This window comes from Manis pentadactyla, chromosome 7 (genome assembly GCF_030020395.1).
Source record: "Manis pentadactyla isolate mManPen7 chromosome 7, mManPen7.hap1, whole genome shotgun sequence".
NCBI classification, from domain to species: Eukaryota; Metazoa; Chordata; class Mammalia; order Pholidota; family Manidae; genus Manis; species Manis pentadactyla.
Window position 1 is genome coordinate 58,360,452 of NC_080025.1, and position 19,083 is coordinate 58,379,534.

Here is a 19,083-nt window from a genome sequence, read left to right on the forward strand (position 1 = left end):
AAGAGTTAGGAGAATCATAAAAACACAAAAGCATTAAACAACCAAACTTATGTTGTTCTATAATGTTATGTAGAAATTATAACAAATTTGTGACTAAAAAAAATCTAACTAATTTTAAATGTGCTTGTTCAAAATACATAGGAACCACTCACTTATTTTCTTCATAAAATAAGGGAGTGTGGCTTTTTTTTTGTATTCACTGCCTGAATGGATTCAGTGGATGGTTGAGTAAATATGTATTTACAAGGTTGTAAGTTTGCTGCTTTGGAAAAACCAAGGGTGGGGGGTGTAGGGTTTTAAAACGTGACCTCTAAAAGCAGACTGGATCTCTACATCAGTTCACAGAACAAAATAATTTCTAGAAGGGTCCAAGATTTCCATGCAAATAAAGTTATAAAGCATATTAGAGGAAAGTAAGATGACAATTTAAAAAAATTTTCTGTGGGTAAAGTCAAAATTTAACAGGAAGACCATAATTCATAGAGAAAAAGATTGGTGTACTTAATAGCAGAAAAATTAAGTATAGGGTCCTGGATACTGTGAATAAAACAGAAAAATAACTAATTTAACAACCAGCCTCACAGGTTCAAGAGACTTTGAGGAGACAAGGTCTTTAGCCAAGGATTTGTTGGAAATCATATCAAATGAGTAGCAAAGCCCCCCAGGATTATGGCAGGAATTGTGGTGAAATGAAACTCAATGACAAGGCTTCTGGAGTTCTTAATGAGTGTTGCAGTAATCAGACCCATTGATGGTATTGTAGGGAGGAGCAGAGGGCAGCATCTATGGAATTCATGGGCTCATAGGATACAATATTAACACAGTATTTGTGAACATTCCTGAACCTTTCAGTCCTGCTGGAGCTATAAACAAATCTGAAGGTTTGAAGGAAATGTGAAAATGATGTTGGAAACCTTTTCATGTATTATCTGAGACCTTTCTGGTTTAGACATCCCTAAGTCACCAGCTTTAGAAAAAAAACCCCACTGCATTAGAAAATGGTTTAAGAGCTATAATTTTTGTAGTGTTTTTAAGATGGACATAAATATCATTGGGGCTGTGTTGTTTAGTCTTGGTGTCTTTCAACTCGGCACACAGATTTTATATGGATACTTATGTGTGAACTTTTTGTCATTTTGGAAAGAAAAATGGTCATGATAAAGAAGGATTCAAGTGGAACGTCATTTGTGAAGTGGCTAGATAAACTGAGAATAATTCTCTAGCTATGGGGGCTGACACAGATTACAGTTGAATTTCTGTGTATAATAGCACTATAGTGATAAAAAAAGGTGGGTGTTGCGCATTTAGGATTACTGTCCTTTACTAGGCACTATCGTGGGTTGGGCAGAGACTGCTTACTACCTGCCAAGGACAACCCTACATGACTTTCATGGATTATTTCATTAAATCTTCGCAACTGCCCTTTATAGAAATTCTTATCCCCATTTTATAGGACAAGAGAGAGAGGCTTAGAGTTTAAGTCATTTCCACAAGGTCATATGGCTATTAAAAATGTTGGAGGAGCCTGCTTTCAGATCAAAGGCTGCTGGGCAGCAGAGCCTGAGCTTAGATGTGGGGCTGTTTAAACCTGTGGGAGGGGTATGGCGGAGCATTCACTATGGCACCCATGCCAGGCTCTATAAATCGCTGAAGAATGCTCAGGTAAGTTTCATTATCATCAGCTCAGTTTAACCTCTGTGCGATGTGCTGCTCTCTCCAGTGGTTAGGTAGTTGGCTATAGCCTAGGTAAGATTGTATTCTCTCATCAGATATTCATGCCATTTTTATAAATGCCCATTGGATGAAGTTGTAAACTTAAACAATTTTGAAAAACCCTTATTTCAACAACATTGAGAGGATATTTCTATACAGGTCCATTGTATTTTATGCAACTCATTTTTGTTTCTTTTTCCTTTACATCTTTATATTCCTTTGATTTCTATGCTCAAGATTCTTAAAAATTAAAATTTGTTTTGCTCTTAAAAAAAAACTACTGAAGTCTTCTTTGCGGTCTTGAGACTACCTATAGCATTTCAGCAGCACTTTGTTTTATTTTTTGGTATGTGAACTTTTTATTATGAACAGGGAAAAACATCTTTACATGTGAAATAGTCTGGGTAATGTGACCACATCAGTTTTATTCACATAAAATTATATGCTTTGGGTTAGTCCTTAGTATTTTAAAGGAAATGTGTTAGGGTGTTTTTTTTCCTTCTCTTTCCCCTCTTCCTCTTTTTTTTACATCCTTCCCTTTTAGTTTACTATCTTTTTTTCCATGTCAGTATCAGCAATGATTGTTTAATTAAATTGAAGTGGCACTTGCATTTCTGTTGTAGATTGCATTGTCAGTCCTTTTGCGAAAAGGACAAGTATATTATCTGCTCGGTAACTGGGTGTTGCTGTTCACTTCTGCTGTATTGCGAAGGAGGAGGGGAAAATTAAGGTGTAAAGTAGAAGTCTTTTTCAAAAGGAATTATGGACTAGATATTACATATATCTTTAATTAAAGAACAATGAAGAAATTCTAACAAAGGTTAAAATTTTTTTAATCTATAAGTTGGGGTTCTGGTTTAATATTTCATTCTTAAGTGACAAAAATGATTCACTGAGCCATATTTTTTAGGACTGTTGAAATAGGAGTAGCTACGGGTTGCATATCTGTTCATTACAGCATGTAATTTTATTACCCAGGCTTCTTAAATTATCTAGTATATTGAATCCAATTGTTAGCGTTTCTTGTTTGTATATTAATTTGCTGCATTTAAAATCTTCTTGTAGAGCCGTGCTAGTTCTACCTTAAAAAAGAAAACACCCCTCTGCTTAAAAGAAATGGTACTTCCTGCTTTCATAAACAGTCATGTGCATAGTTTAGCAAGGCCTGATGCCTCTGGAGCCTTTTCCCTTTATAGCACCATTGAATCCCAGTCCTAACAGAAGTACTGCGAATCTTGTGGCCTCTTTTTGAACAAAAGGGATTAGAGAAGAGAAATCTCTTGATATAAGGCTTGAAAGCAAGGGCAGGCAATCTTGGTTGTGAATATTTTCTGATTTTTCCAGAAATCAAGCAGAAGATTGAGCTGCTGATGTCAGTTAACTCTGAGAAGTCGTCCTCTTCAGAAAGGTACAGCTACATCTCTTGCATGAACAATTAAATGGTGTAGCATTGCTAAGAAACAGACCAGGACGTATTTTTTTTTCTTGTCAAATTTGCTGTATAACATACTGTATTGCATGCTGGTCATTGTGCTGTATTAAAGCTGTGTATTTGGGCAAGCTGTCCTGCTTTTACAAAGGGTAATTGATTTTTAAAAAAATAAGTGAAGCGACCGCTGGGTCATGTGTGACAGCTGTTAAGGGCTTTAAAAAATAATTTACTTAGCTAGAAAGCAAGCAAAAATCTTGCTTTCTTTAAGTGAATACTACTATTAGATTTTCTTCCTCTATTTTGAGGTTGTTGCTACACAAAATTACCAACATTATTGGTAAGATTGAGGTGTAAAATACTTAGCTTTTGGTTGTAATACATATTATGTGGAAAGGGAGTGCCATTTGTAAATAGCTTAGGAATTGCAAACCCACAGATTAGTCACATTCTGAAAGAGAGATATGATGCTTCTTCAAGTCTGTGCTAGGAGATGGAACAGTCACTGCATGCAGTAATGGTTCATGCCTGCAGGTAAGGACAAAATGACTCAGAAGTATTTTTAAAGCAGTTATTTTATCTGTCAATCAAATGATTTTATATGTAAGGAGATATTTCCTTAAAGTGGATATTTTACTTAATAAATGGAATTAAGATATTTTTATCCCAAGTCAGAAATGAGGCTATAGTTGCCTGTCTTGATATGTAAATATTGTGCTCACTTCTATTTACCAAAATTATATATACTATATAATGTTTTAAATTGAAGTTCTGGGGCATACAGTTGTTGTTCATCTTTACCTTTAACTATAAGGTTACCTAATAGTTTATACTTAATGTTGTTATCTTGTATTTAAGGTGTGTTGATATATCTCTTCCATGGTTAGTTTTCAGGATTATCTTTCTTGTTCATAGATTTAATATTTAGGAAGATATTATGGAGAGATAATTTAATAGTTAAGGAATGATATGGGAAAAACACTGAAAAAAAAATGAGTTAAAGAACCTAGCGTGGTAAAAGGGACTTAAAGTACGCTAGTGTATGGGGGACATGATGATGGCAAAATGATGACATTAAATCGATTTATTAGTATAATTAGGTGAAAGTCTCATGGGTATAATTTAGGGCATTATAAATAAGGAAGATGTTACTGCTTTCTTTGAAAATAGAAAAATGTATTCACATTTGTGTTTATTTTTGTGTATGTACTAACTTCTGGTTTGTGGCTAGCCATCTGATTTTAAACATGCTGTTTGCTGAGATGCAAAACAATCTTCAGCATTCTGAACGTTCTGCCTGCCAGTAAAATGGTGGTGATGGGAAGTGGAGAGGGTGATGGTATGAACAGTGAGTGGTCTGGGTGACAACTGTAAGGTTGAGGAGTTCTGTCACTAGGAAGAGCATTCTTAATGGGATGATCAGCAGTAATGATGGTAGCTTTTATGAGTAGCATGAATTCTCTGTTAATAAATTGGGGTTGAATAAAATGGATGAAACAAGTTAGGGATGGGTGAGGTTTTTCTGGTTAATTCTAAGATATTTTGGTGATTAGATTTATTTATTCATATTGGTATAATTTTTACCTAAGCTCCTGTGGTTACATTTGATAGGAAGGGAAGATGCATGTGGTCATGATTTTAAAGTTCAGAAATTGGTCACTACATTTATGATAGCTTTGTGCATAGTTTTACCAGGGCTTCCTTGCTTTGTTACTCTTTTGGGGGGTGCTTAGACATACGTCTGGCAGTTGTGAGATGCTAAATTAATGGGTAATAAATGTGGTTTACGGGTCAGTCAATACTTTGCAAACACAGAAGTTGTTTCATTAATGTAACTGTATGAAAATATTATTTTTTTCTTCCTCTTTTTAAGAGGAATGCAATAATGAATTGTCAAAGGATTTGTCTTTTTAATGTGTTTGGAAGGACTTGAAAAACAATCTGAAGTTAAAAAAAAAAATTTGTGGCCTAGTAACAATAAATCCTGCCCCGAAATTTAATAGCTTACAGTATCATTAACGTTGCCATCACATTCTTAATTCCTTGTTCATCAGTCACTTAAAATTTAAGTCTTTGACTTATTTTTCTAAGTTAGTTATTTGAGGCACATCCTCAGTGTTAAAGATATTTGGAATTTGGATATGTTTGGTATTCCCATTTATTTATTGGTAGAAAGGATGAAGAAACCCGTTTTCCTTTAAGAGAGGAGAGTCTAATTGTTTGCAAGAAACCAGAGGTTATCATTTGCTATAACTGATTTTGTTCATTGTCTGCAATTTAGAATAGTTTTTTGATATTTCAGGGAACTGAGTGGAGAAGGAACACTTTTTTTTTAATAGTTCTCTAGATATTTTTTTATTTTGGTATCATTAATATACAATCACATGAGCAACATTGTGGTTACTAGATTCCCCCCATTATCAAGTCCCCACCACCTACCCCATTACAGTCACTGTCCATCAGCGTAGTAAGAGGCTATAGATTCACTACTTTTAAGTACAAAATATAATAGGTATATAAACAGTGGTGTGATGGTTCTAATAATTTTTCCATTCCATATTTTTAACCCACTTAATGGAAATTGCTATTCATATGAGAGCTACTCTTGGTTGAATTAATTTTTGTTCAATTTTGTAAAACGGGAAAAGCAAAACAAAAAATACAATTTATTTTTGTACATTCTGAAGGACCCTTCTTTGAAAAATACAAATAAGATTTGAAGTAATACTCTAATGGAATTTTGAAGGTTGTTTTGGGGCCTAACTTAGAAAATATGTTTTCTTAACAGATCTTAATACCACCTTGAAATTTAGGATTATATTTTCATCTTTAACAGAATTGTGGAGGGCCATCAAATGTCATTATGTAGGGGAAGCATGGAGTTCTTCTGTACAGAATGGCTCACACATAGGGCAAAAACCCATGGGTGATATGGTTTATTTTCTGGTTTTATATTTTGGAGAAAGGGAAAATTGTCAGCTTATGCAATTTTTAAATTAAGGATAGAGAACATTGTTGAGTGAATAAAAAAATTGATGTCTGATTTGTGTATTATTGCCAGTTGAGAAGAAGACATAATCTGTTGCCGAGAATGCCCTTCTTCAGATTTTTGGAGTAAATCTTCCTACAGGTTCCTTATTTTCCATTAAGTCCCTGTTGAATAAATGAATATATTCATTTTAAACATGGTAGGAACAGGGCCAGCTACACTTTACACAGCTTTACTTGATGTGAAACAACGTTCTTAGATTTTTGTTTCTTCTTGCCTTTTCCTAGTTAGAACATTCTTGGGATTTGGAAATCTCTGGGGTGGAGTGGGTGAGGAAGTGGAGGAAGAGGAGTAGTAATAATATAATAGCTAGAAAAAAGGTAGTAATCACTTACTAAACATTTTCAGATATCAGTTCTTGAGTGAGGAATAAGTGTGCGAGAAAGAGTGTGTGCATGTGTGTACATTCAGGGAATGGCTCTTGGGACGATTTTTTAACAAATCATCTGAAAGATCCTGAATGAACAGAAGGCACTTTGCTCTACTAAAATTTTTGCCAAACTTTTTGTATCCCTGCTACTTTGGTGAATTCATGAAGAAATTGGACAATTCTTAGTAAGCCCAGAATGCTCAGAGCTATGATTCCCAATTCTACCAGGCTGACTCCAGGGAGGACAGAGGAGCTGGTAAGGTGAGGGGCGTGAGGGGCCTGAGAAACTGAGAATCTACATATGCCATTTATGCTAAGCATTGCCCACATCTGCTGTTGTGTTAAATGTAAATAGATGATGTCGTAGTTAATAAAGTTCACACTCAGTCAAAAGATAACTAAATAGCAGTGCCTACTAAGGTTTGCATTTTCTCAGGGAACAAATACTAAAATAATAATTGTGTGTATGTGTGTGTGCATGTGCAAATGTGCATGCATGCGTGTGTGTGCTTGCGTGTTTGTGTGTGTGTGTGTGTGTGAGAGAGAGAGAGAGTTTTTGGTGTTGAAGGGGTCCTTAGAGTGGCATAGATAAGCAGTACTGCCTGGATCCGTTTAGCATCCCACATAGCTAGCACATACTTGAATTCAAATTGCTAGTTACCTTTCTTTCTCTTTCAGAGGAAGAGAGCAAAGGAGAGGGAGAAAGTATCATAAAAATATGCTGTGGCCTATATTCTACCAATGCTGTAAAAACAGTATTGGGGAGGAGGGGTAGAGATTGCATGTTGTCCCTCCCCCAGTAGAAAGGCATTTGAAATACATAAAGAAACCTGTGCTATTTTTTGTTTGTATATTTTAATTCCTTTTCTTATTTTGGAGCCTCTTAAGTAAAGGGAAAAAGGGCATATGATAATGATGCGTGGTTGCAGAAAGCAAAAGAGAAGCCTGGGAGGAGAGTAGATGGGGAGAAATAAAAAAATAAGGATGAAACCAGATGAAGAGAGAAGGAAGTAAAGGATTTTTGGTGGAAAACATCCAGGACCAGATGTCTTTTATTCGCTCTGATGTGGAATATATTTTTCTTCATGTCTCTGTGGTGAGCTAAGAGTAGTCATGGGAGGAGAGCCAAATTTTATAAATGATGCTCTGCCCATTCCAACTCAAAGGGTACAACACAGTTACTGATAACTGCTTTTCCCTTTTCTGCTGCTCACTCTGCCACTATTAGCTTTGTTTCTGTATTTGTAGGATAGAGATCTATTTTTCCCTGAGTGGTGAGATGAGATGAGATGACAGTGGCTCAGTGTGTTGTCTTCCCTCTGCTTAATCATTACACTTTTGTTTTTATTTACTTTTTCATAATGTTTTTATTGAAGATACATTTGGGAAAGTGCATGCACAGATCACAGATTATTATGAAATCCAATTTATCGATTTTTTTCATAGTTTTATGTGTTGTATTTGAGAAATCTTTGCCACACCTAAGATGACTAAGATTTTCTGCTAGGTTTACTTATAGAAGTTTTCTGCTCTCAATATTTGACTGTGATTCATTTTAGATTTTAATATTAACATAAAGATGATTTCTGCATATGACTTGAGTTGTGGTATCTGGTTTTGAACATTACATATACAGTTGACTCTTGAATAATGCAAGGGTTAGGAGCGCTGACCCCCTGTGCGGTTGAAATTCCATGTATAGCTTTTGACTCCCCCAGAACCTAATAGCCTACTGTTGACTGAAATCCTTATAACATAAACAGCTGATTAACACATATTTTGTTATATGTATTATAATCTGTATTCTTAAATAAACTAGAGAAAAGAAAATGTATTTTCAAATTCTTGCAAATCTCCAAAAAATTTTCCAATGTATTTATTGAAAAAAAATCCACATGCAAGTGGACTCATGCAGTTCAAACCTGTGTTGTCAAGGGGTTAACTGTAAATAGAGACCCTCATTATCCTTCTCTTGGTCTATTTTCTTCCAACATTACCAATGTAAGATTCATTCATATTTTTGTGTCTAGTGATGGTTGACTGAGTCTGATTGCTGTACAGTATTCACCATATGAACGTGTATCTATTTATCGTATTATTACTGATGAGCATGTGGGATGTTTACAGTTTGTGGCTCTTGGGAACAGTGCTGCTATGAGCATTTGTATACATGTCTTTTGGTGAATGGGCCTGTGCGCATGCGTTTCTATTGCGTATCTTCCTAGGAGTGCAGTTGCTGAGCTAAAGTGGATTTGCCAGTTTTCCAAAGTGAACATGCCAGTCTGTCCTTTCACCAGCTGTGCTCTACTCCCTGCCAGCTTGGTGCTGTCTGTTCTTTCTCTTCTTTCCCTTCCCTCCTTTTCTCTCACTTAGCTTTCTGATGGGTAGGTCCGTAGGATCCAGAGTTTGAACCTTTTCGAGGAGGATTGGAAGGAGATAAGGGATGGATTATTTCTGAGTACAATTAGAGTAGGCCGCGAACAGGAACCACGGGCCATAGTCATCTTGAGGCACTGCTCTCCCACCGACTGACTCTGATCTTGAACTGGGACCTAGAGGCCACAAGTGTTGCCATTAGTTTTCAGACTTGGTTTCTATAGCAAAACCATCTCTTCATTTAAACTGTATTAGATGCTTTCTTGTAAAACATACAAGAAAAGCTCGGGCTGGGGACCCAGAGAAGTAATCAGAGCCTCAGTTCTTGGCAGTGAGTCCTGTTGCCCTTGAGATCCTCACCACAGAGCTCCATCCAGTCTTCTTTGCTTTAAAACCCTTGAGGTAGGCAGGCAGGCCACTTTAGGTCTGACCAGGAAATTATGACATTTTGTTATCTGCCAAGTGTTAAGTTTTTTTATATTGTCCAGCGTCTCTAAAATTTCTATATCATATGCCTAAATAAAAGTCCAGTGTATCTTTCAATTTCTTTAAAAAAAAATAATACCTGGACAATTATCTGGGCTTCTTTCCTGCTAATCATTATTTATTTGGTCTAGATGCAGTACTTTCTAAATTATTATGTTTATCAGTTTAAACTTTGATTGTTTCCTGATGCCTCTAGAGGGTTGCCACGTTACAGCCAGAGCAAACCAAAGCTTTTTGAGCATATCTGCTCAGGGAGGTCACTCCTCTCTAAAAACCCTTCAGCTGTCTTCTCATTGTTCTTGGCGTAAAGGTAAACTTATCTGGGCCAGTGAGCATCCCCTCCCCCTCTAGCCTAGTCTCAATGCCTCTGACTTTGGTTATGTCCCTTCTGCCTTGTTTTTCTGCTTCTATCCCTCCCATCTCAAGGAAGCCCTTTCTAGGTCAAATTACGCCTGTTAGAAGCCCTTAGAGAACCGTGTACCTCTCCTTTGTAGCATTTGTCACAGCTGCTGTTTGACAGTGGGGAGTATCAGTAACATTTGGTCTACTTCCTGGTTTATTTACTATTAGTCCCAACTTACCTTAGATATAGAAGTGCTTTCATCACAAAATATTTTTATTTGATATCATCATTTGCAGCTTACAGGAACCACGGGCCATAGTCATCCTGAGGCACTGTTTGAAAATTATGAACTTTATGAAAAGACTTTTTAGTATAGGGAGTCATTTATTTTTATGATATTGGCATAGAATAAAAAATTATAGCTGCATATAGTCAATTATAGTCAACAGCTAATTTAGTTCTTATAAAGTGTCAAGGTTACAAATTCTAGGTTTTTCTATCACCATAAAAATGAACAGTTTTCATTACATGTATTTTCTACATTTTAAAAATGTAAAATGGAAATTAGAGTAAACCTGAACACTTCCCATATCTGTGTCAAATCAAACCATAGCCATTTATTTTCCAAATATCAGTATTTGTACATTCCCTTGGTGCTTTTTGTCATGGTTGTGCTTCACCCTCTGCTGTTATTTATTTAAAATACATTTTTGTTTATTTTTAATTGTGGCAAAATACACATAAAATTTTATGCTTTTTAAAAAGTTAATATTCTTTAAAAAGGAGTCTTTGTATCTTTACCATAACTGGAGAACCAGTTTCATTTGCCTTTAAAGACAGTTACGAGTAAATCCTGTCTCATTCTGTTGTCTGATAAAGGCTTCAGGCCTGAGCCATATGCTGTCTGTTTATGAGGGATATTGAATTGGCTACTGTCATAAAGGGGCTTAACTATGTGTTAGCAACCAACGTGAGACTTGCTCTTTGGGGTAGAGTGAAAGAACCTTGAGAAAGAAGTTAACTTTCTCAGCATGTAACTCCTTGTAATTCAATACCAAGTTCCAAGTATTACCCAAGATCATTTGGTATACCAGCAGGTTACTTCCTCTTGAATTAGGAACTGGCCTCCCACCTAAATGGTAGATCAGGGAGGTTTTGAACAAATGTGAGCAGCTAGTCTAAGAATAACAATGGCAACACTAAAAAGCAACTACCTATAGCAATCATATTGTATATTCCCTTTGCAGCAGAGTTCTTTATGTGGAGATAGCTGGCAGAAATTAAGACTAATTTTAGGGTAGGTTACATTTGTCACCTATTCATCATCCATCTGTCCGTCCATCCAGCATATATCAGCAGCTGCTGTGTGCTAGCCACTCAGTGGTTTGGAAGTTAGGGAGCAGCACAGACAGCACAAAAAACGCAGGGTGTTTTCAGAAGAGGCTCGGATAGGTGGCTCACCCCTGATGTAACTTGGTCAGTTTCTTGCGCTTGCAGTGCTGAGCACTGTATCACAGACAGCTCAACAGTGGGAGGCCCTTGGCACTCCTGAAAGAATTAGGAATACCCAAAATTGCTTTTGGGGGAATTTATATTAAGATTAAAGTTACAGTGAAGGGGTTACAAACATAGTTGCCTGTCTAAGGCCAGTGAAATAAACAATGAGGGCCCGGTGGGGTTTCTGGAAGACTGGAGATGACACCCCTATCTACAATTCCTGCTATGTGAAATACAGGCCAAGTTTTCCCAGCTCTTGTGATTTTTTAGAAGTTGAAAAATTTTGGTTTTGCTCATGCATTATGAACTATAAACAGTTCAAATATGAATATTCATTTGATTTTTATACTTGATTTATATGTGGATACCACATTTCTCTCTATTATTATTATTTTTAATAAAATGCTGAAGCGGTAGGTAGATACAAGATAAAGGTAGAAAACATAGTTTAGTGTTGTAAGAGAGCAAATGTAGATGATCAGGTGTGTGCCTGTAGACTATGTGTTAATCCAAGCTAGACCAGGGCAATAAAACATCCACGTATGCAGAAGATTTCTCTCAGAACGGGAGGGTGAGGTTCTAAGCCTCACCTCTGTTGATCCCCAATCTCTCACCTGATGGGCCCCTGCGACTGTGCCTGTCTTAGGTAGTTCCTCCCTTGAGGAATCTTACTCGTCTCTGGCTAACCAGTCATCTTCCGGGGCCATACAGGGAAATGTAAAGTTGGTAAGTGAGAGAGAAGCCTTATTGTTTGAAATGGTTAGCTTTTTATTTCTTTGCATATTTATGCCCTGTAGCTTCTATGCCCAGCATTTGTCTTGAGGTATCTTTACCACTTGGAAGAATTATGATACTCAGTAAATTTGATATGAGGCACGAATTCTATTTAAGGGTTGTAATTAGGAAGGAAGAAGAAAAGCTATAGAAGTAGCAGGCGGCAGAAAACATGGGAAGATTGATTATTTCTTTGTCATATCTTCTTGTAGAGTAACTTCAGCATGTATAGGTTTTAAGCTACTACTTAAATTGTGCACACACATTAACATAATAGGAGTATAGTTACATAACCAAAGCATACCTGTAATTACCAGCCATCTCCAGTGAAACCAAGAAAACCAGTTAGGCACCTTAGGCATTTGTGAAAACTTATCTATGATATGGTGGATATTGTCCAACTGAACTTGAACAGTCTGAGAGAAATCAGACAAATTAAAACAACCCATTCCTGGGGACTGTTCACATGCCATATGTTCTTTTAACAGTAAATAGTCTGTAGTTGTAAGATTTTAGAGCGCTACAATTTGCACTTCTCCTAATTCTTGATTGAGTTCCAATAGTATAGATCCAGTCAAATTTGTTGTTTTACTGTATGCACAGGCCAGCTTAGATATCTCCTTCCTCATTCCCATGGCAAGTCCAGGAACTGGTGGGATGAGTGCATCTACAGCTGTAGCAGTGCGTGGATCTTTGTTGGGGTTTTTTGATGATCATCTTCTGGCATGAGTCTTCCAGAGAGTGCTGATGTTGGAAGTTCTCTTTCATATCGTATCTTAGTTCATTTTCAGGGTAGCCCAATTAGGCTTTGATCCTCTGTATAAACAGAAACAGAACCTTTGCCTACACTTTTATATGCCCTTTATACTCTTGTGTAGAACTCATTGGAGGTTACCACACAGGAGCTGCCCTTTTTTTTTTTTTTTTTTTGGTATCATTAATCTACACTTACATGACGAATATTATTTTTACTAGGCTCTCCCCTATACCAGGTCCCCCCTATAAACCCCTTTACAGTCACTGTCCATCAGCATAGCAAACTGTTGTAGTATCCCTACTTGCCTTCTCTGTGTTGTACAGCCTTCCCTTTTCTCCTACCCCCCACATGCATGCTAATCTTAATACCCCCCTACTTCTCCACCCCCTTATCCCTCCCTACCCACCCATCCTCCCCAGTCCCTTTCCCTTTGGAACCTGTTAGTCCATTCTTGAGTTCTGTGATTCTGCTGCTGTTTTGTTCCTTCAGTTTTTCCTTTGTTCTTATATTCCACAGATAAGTGAAATCATTTGGTATTTCTCTTTCTCTGCTTGGCTTGTTTCACTGAGCATAATATCCTTCAACTCCATCCATGTTGCTGCAAATGTAGGATTTGCCCTTTTCTTATGGCTGAGTAGTATTCCATTGAGTATATGTACCACATCATGTTTATCCATTCATCTATCGATGGACATTAAGGTTGCTTCCAAATCTTGGCTATTGTAAATAGTGCTGCGATAAACATAGGGGTGCACTGGTCTTTCTCATACTTGATTGCTGCATTGTTAGGGTAAATTCCTAGGAGTGCAATTCCTGGGTCAAATGGTAGGTCTGTTTTGAGCATTTTGATGTACCTCCATACTGCTTTCCACAATGGTTGAACTAACTTACATTCCCACCAGCAGTGTAGGAGGGTTCCCCTTTCTCCACAGCCTCGCCAACATTTGTTGTTGTTTGTCTTTTGGATGGCAGCCATCCTTACTGGTGTGAGGTGATACCTCATTGTAGTTTTAATTTGCATTTCTCTGATAATTAGCGATGTGGAGCATCTTTTCATGTGTCTGTTGGCCATCTGTATTTCTTTTTTGGAGAACTGTCTGTTCAGTTCCTCTGCCCATTTTTTAATTGGGTTATTTGTTTTTTGTTTGTTGAGGCGTGTGAGCTCCTTATATATTCTGGATGTCAAGCCTTTGTCGGATGTGTCATTTTCAAATATATTCTCCCATGCTGTAGGGTTCCTTTTTGTTCTATTGATGGTGTCTTTTGCTGTACAGAAGCTTTTCAGCTTAATATAGTCCCACTTGTTCATTTTTGCTGTTGTTTTCCTTGCCCGGGGAGATATGGTCAAGAAGAGGTCACTCATGTTTATGTCTAAGAGGTTTTTGCCTATGTTTTCTTCCAAGAGTTTAATGGTTTCATGACTTACATTCAGGTCTTTGATCCATTTTGAGTTTACTTTTGTATATGGGGTTAGACAATGGTCCAGTTTCATTCTCCTACATGTAGCTGTCCAGTTTTGCCAGCACCACCTGTTGAAGAGACTGTCATTTCGCCATTGTATGTCCATGGCTCCTTTATCAAATATTAATTGACCATATATGTCTGGGTTAATGTCTGGATTCTCTAGTCTGTTCCATTGGTCTGTGGCTCTGCTCTTGTGCCAGTACCAAATTGTCTTGATTACTATGGCTTTATAGTAGAGCTTGAAGTTGGGGAGTGAGATCCCCCCTACTTTATTCTTCTTTCTCAGGATTGCTTTGGCTATTCGGGGTCTTTGGTGTTTCCATATGAATTTTTGAATTATTTGTTCCAGTTCATTGAAGAATGTTGCTGGTAGTTTCATAGGGATTGCATCAAATCTGTATATTGCTTTGGGCAGGATGACCATTTTGACGATATTAATTCTTACTAGCCACGAGCGTGGGATGCGTTTCCATCTGTTAGTGTCCCCTTTAATTTCTCTTAAGAGTGACTTGTAGTTTTCAGAGTATAAGTCTTTCACTTCCTTGGTTAGGTTTATTCCTAGGTATTTTATTTTTTTTGATGCAATTGTGAATGGAGTTGTTTTCCTGATTTCTCTTTCTGTTGGTTCATTGTTAGTGTATAGGAAAGCCACAGATTTCTGTGTGTTGATTTTGTATCCTGCAACTTTGCTGTATTCCGGTATCAGTTCTAGTAGTTTTGGGGTGGAGTCTTTAAGGTTTTTTATTTACAGTATCATGTCATCTGCAAATAGTGACAGTTTAACTTCTTCTTTACCAATCTGGATTCCTTGTATTTCTTTGTTTTGTCTGATTGCCATGGCTAGGACCTCCAGTACTATGTTAAATAACAGTGGAGAGAGTGGGCATCCCTGTCTAGTTCCCGATCTCAGAGGAAATGCTTTCAGCTTCTCGCTGTTCAGTATAATGTTGGCTGTGGGTTTATCATAGATGGCCTTTAATATGTTGAGGTACTTGCCCTCTATACCCATTTTGTTGAGAGTTTTTATCATGAATGGATGTTGAACTTTGTCAAATGCTTTTTCAGCATCTATGGAGATGATCATGTGGTTTTTGTCTTTCTTTTTGTTGATGTGGTGGATGATGTTGATGGACTTTCGAATGTTGTACCATCCTTGCATCCCTGGGATGAATCCCACTTGGTCATGGTGTATGATCCTTTTGATGTATTTTTGAATTCGGTTTGCTAATATTTTGTTGAGTATTTTTGCATCTACGTTCATCAGGGATATTGGTCTGTAGTTTTCTTTTTTGGTGGGGTCTTTGACTGGTTTTTCTATTAGGGTGATGTTAGCGTCATAGAATGAGTTTGGGAGTATCTTCCCCTCCTCTATTTTTTGGAAAACTTTAAGGAGAATGGGTATTATGTCTTCCCTGTGTGTCTGATAAAATTCCGAGGTAAATCCATCTGGCCCGGGGGTTTTGTTCTTTGGTAGTTTTTTGATTACCACTTCAATTTCCTTGCTGGAGTTTGGTCTGTTTAGATTTTCTGTTTCTTTCTGGGTCAGTCGTGGAAGGTTGTATTTTTCTAGGAAGTTGTCCATTTCTCCTAGGTTTCCCAGCTTGTTAGCATATAGGTTTTTATAGTATTCTCTAATAATTCTTTGTATTTCTGTGGGGTCCATCGTGATTTTTCCTTTCTCGTTTCTGATACTGTTGATTTGTGTTGACTCTTTTCTTCTTAATAAGTCTTGCTAGAGGCTTATCTATTTTGTTTATTTTCTCGAAGAACCGGCTCTTGGTTTCATTGATTTTTGCTATTGTTTTATTCTTCTCAATTTTATTTATTTCTTCTCTGATCTTTATTATGTCCCTCCTTCTGCTGACCTTAGGCCTCATGTGTTCTTCTTTTTCCAATTTCGATAATTGTGACATTAGACCATTCATTTGGGATTGCTCTTCCTTTTTAAAATATGCTTGGATTGCTATATACTTTCCTCTTATGACTGCTTTTGCTGCATCCCACAGAAGTTGGGGTTAGTGTTGTTGTTGTCATTTGTTTCCATATATTACTGGATCTCCATTTTGATTTGATCATTGATCCATTGATTATTTAGGAGCGTGTTGTTAAGCCTCCATGTGTTTGTGAGCCTCTTTACTTTCTTTGTACAGTGTATTTCTAGTTTTATGCCTTTGTGGTCTGAAAAGTTGGTTGGTAGGATTTCAATCTTTTGGAATTTTCTGAGGCTCTTTTTGTGGCCTAGTATGTGGTCTATTCTGGAGAATATTCCATGTGCACTTGAGAAGAATGTATATCCTGTTGCTTTTGGATGTAGAGTTCTATAGATGTCCATTAGGTCCATCTGCTCTACTGTGTTGTTCAGTGCTTCCGTGTCCTTACTTATTTTCTGCCCAGTGGATCTATCCTTTGGGGTGAGTGGTGTGTTGAAGTCTCCTAGAATGAATGCATTGCAGTCTATTTCCTCCTTTAGTTCTGTTAGTATTTGTTTCACATATGCTAGTGCTCCTGTGTTGGGTGCATATATATTTAGAATGGTTATATCCTCTTGTTGGACTGAGCCCTTTATCATTATGTAGTTTCCTTCTCTATCTCTTGTTGCTTTCTTTGTTTTGAAGTCTATTTTGTCTGATATTAGTATTGCAACCCCTGCTTTCTTCTCGCTGTTGTTTGCTTGAAATATGTTTTTCCATCCCTTGACTTTTAGTCTGTGCATGTCTTTGGGTTTGAGGTGAGTTTCTTGTAAGCAGCATATAGATGGGTCTTGCTTTTTTATCCATTCTATTACTCTGTGTCTTTTGATTGGTGCATTCAGCCCATTAACATTTAGGGTGACTATTGAAAGATATGTACTTATTGCCATTGCAGGCTTTAAATTCGTGGTTACCAAAGGTTCAAGGTTAGCCTCTTTAGTATCTTACTGCCTAACTTAGCTCGCTTATTGAGCTGTTATATACACTGTCTGGAGATTCTTTTCTTCTCTCCCTTCTTATTCCTCCTCGTCAATTCTTCATATGTTGGGTGTTTTGTGCTGTGCTCTTTCTAGGAGTGCTCCCATCTAGAGCAGTCCCTGTAAGATGTTCTGTAGGGGTGGTTTGTGGGATGCAAATTCCCTCAGCTTTTGTTTGTCTGGGAATTGTTTAATCCCACCATCATATTTGAATGATAGTCGTGCTGGATACAGTATCCTTGGTTCAAGGCCCTTCTGTTTCATTGCATTTAATATATCATGCCATTCTCTTCTTGCCTGTAGGGTTTCTGTCGAGAAGTCTGATGTGAGCCTGATGGGTTTTCCTTTATAGGTGACCTTTTTCTCTCTAGCTGCCTTTAAAACTCTTTCTTTGTTCTTGATCTTTGCCATTTTAATTATTATGTGTCTTCTTGTTGTCCACCTTGGATCCTTTTTGTTGGGGGTTCTGTGTATTTCCGTGGTCTGTTTGATTATTTCCTCCCCCAGTTTGGGGAAGTTTTCAGCAATTATTTCTTCTAAGATACTTTCCATCTCTTCTCCTCTCTCTTCTTCTTCTGGAACCCGTATAATACGGATATTGTTCCTTTTGGATTGGTCACACAGTTCTCTTAACATTGTTTCATTCCTGGAGATCCTTTTATCTCTCTCTCTATGTCAGCTTCTATGCGTTCCTGTTCTCTGGTTTCAGTTCCATCCATGGCCTCTTGCATCCTATCCATTCTGCTTATAAACCCTTCCAGAGTTTGTTTCATTTCTGCGATCTCCTTTCTGGCATCTGTGATCTCCCTCCGGACTTCATCCCATTTCTCTTGCGTATTTCTCTGCATCTCTGTCAGCATGTTTATGATTCTTATTTTGAATTCTTTTTCAGGAAGACTGGTTAGGTCTGTCTCCTTCTCTGGTGTTGTCTCTGTGATCTTTGTCTGCCTATAGCTTTGCCTTTTCATGGTGATAGGAATAGTTTGCAGAGCTGGGAGGAGTGACGGCTGGAAGAACTTCCCTCCTTGTTGGTTTGTGGCCCTCCTGTCCTGGGAGAACAGCGACCTCTAGTGGCTTGTGCTGGGCAGCTGCCCGCAGAAAGGGTTTCTGCTTCCTGCCCGGCTGCTATGGAGTTTATCTCCGCTGTTGCTGTGGGTGTGGCCTGGTTTGGGCCTCTGCTCCAAAGTGGTGGAGTCGCTTTGGCGGGTGAGCGGCCTGGAGGCTCTTTATCTCTGTAAGGGGCCTCCCTGCTCCCTGCAGCCCAGGGATTAGGGTCCCCAGAGATCCCCGGATTCCCTACCTCTGGATTAAGTGTCCCACCCTGCCCCTTTAAGACTTCCAAGAAGCACCCGCCAAAACAAAACAACGACCACAAAAAAAAAAAAAAAAATTTAAATTAAAAAAAAAGAAAAAATTTTTTTTAATAAAAAAAAAAAGTGGCCACTCGTTTTTCTTTATTCTCCGGCTCCAGCCTCAGGCATATGCTCACGGGTCTTGCTGCCCTGTTTCCCTAGTATTGGGGTCCCTATCCCTTTAAGACTTCCAAAAAGCGCTCGCCAGAACAAAACAGCAAAAAAAAAAATGGTCGCGCGCTTTTCTGGTGTCCTCCGGCGCCAGGCCTCCGGTGCCCGCTCACTGTTCTTGCTGCCCTGTTTCCCTAGCATCCAGGGCCCCCTGGGCACGTACTGTGTCTGCACTCTGGCCCGGATGGCGGGGGCTGGGTGTTCGGCAGCCCTGTGCTCCGTCTCCCTCCCGCTCTGCCTATTCTTCTCCGGCCGGGAGCTGGGGGGATGGGCGCTCTGCTCCCGCCGGGCCGGGGCTTGTATCTTACCCCCTTCGCGAGGCGCTGGGTTCTCTCAGGTGTGGATGTGGTCTGGA

At 38.2% G+C, this 19,083-nt stretch overlaps 1 protein-coding gene across 9 annotated transcripts in view; it reads left to right on the plus strand.

Moving 5' to 3' along the window:
* The window catches only part of SRPK2 (SRSF protein kinase 2), a 299,738-nt gene that overhangs the window by 109,281 nt on the left and 171,374 nt on the right, over nt 1–19,083 (plus strand). For 5 of the 9 annotated variants that reach the window (XM_057504418.1, XM_057504419.1, XM_057504420.1 and 2 more), the window contains exon 3: nt 3,058–3,121. The exons of 3 other annotated variants lie outside the window; for them this stretch is intronic. In XM_057504418.1, coding sequence (XP_057360401.1) covers nt 3,058–3,121 — 64 coding nt within the window. Of the gene's footprint in view, nt 1–2,313; nt 3,122–3,622; nt 3,677–19,083 lie in introns of those variants that run through there. One more of the 9 variants, XM_057504423.1, reaches the window with a different exon arrangement.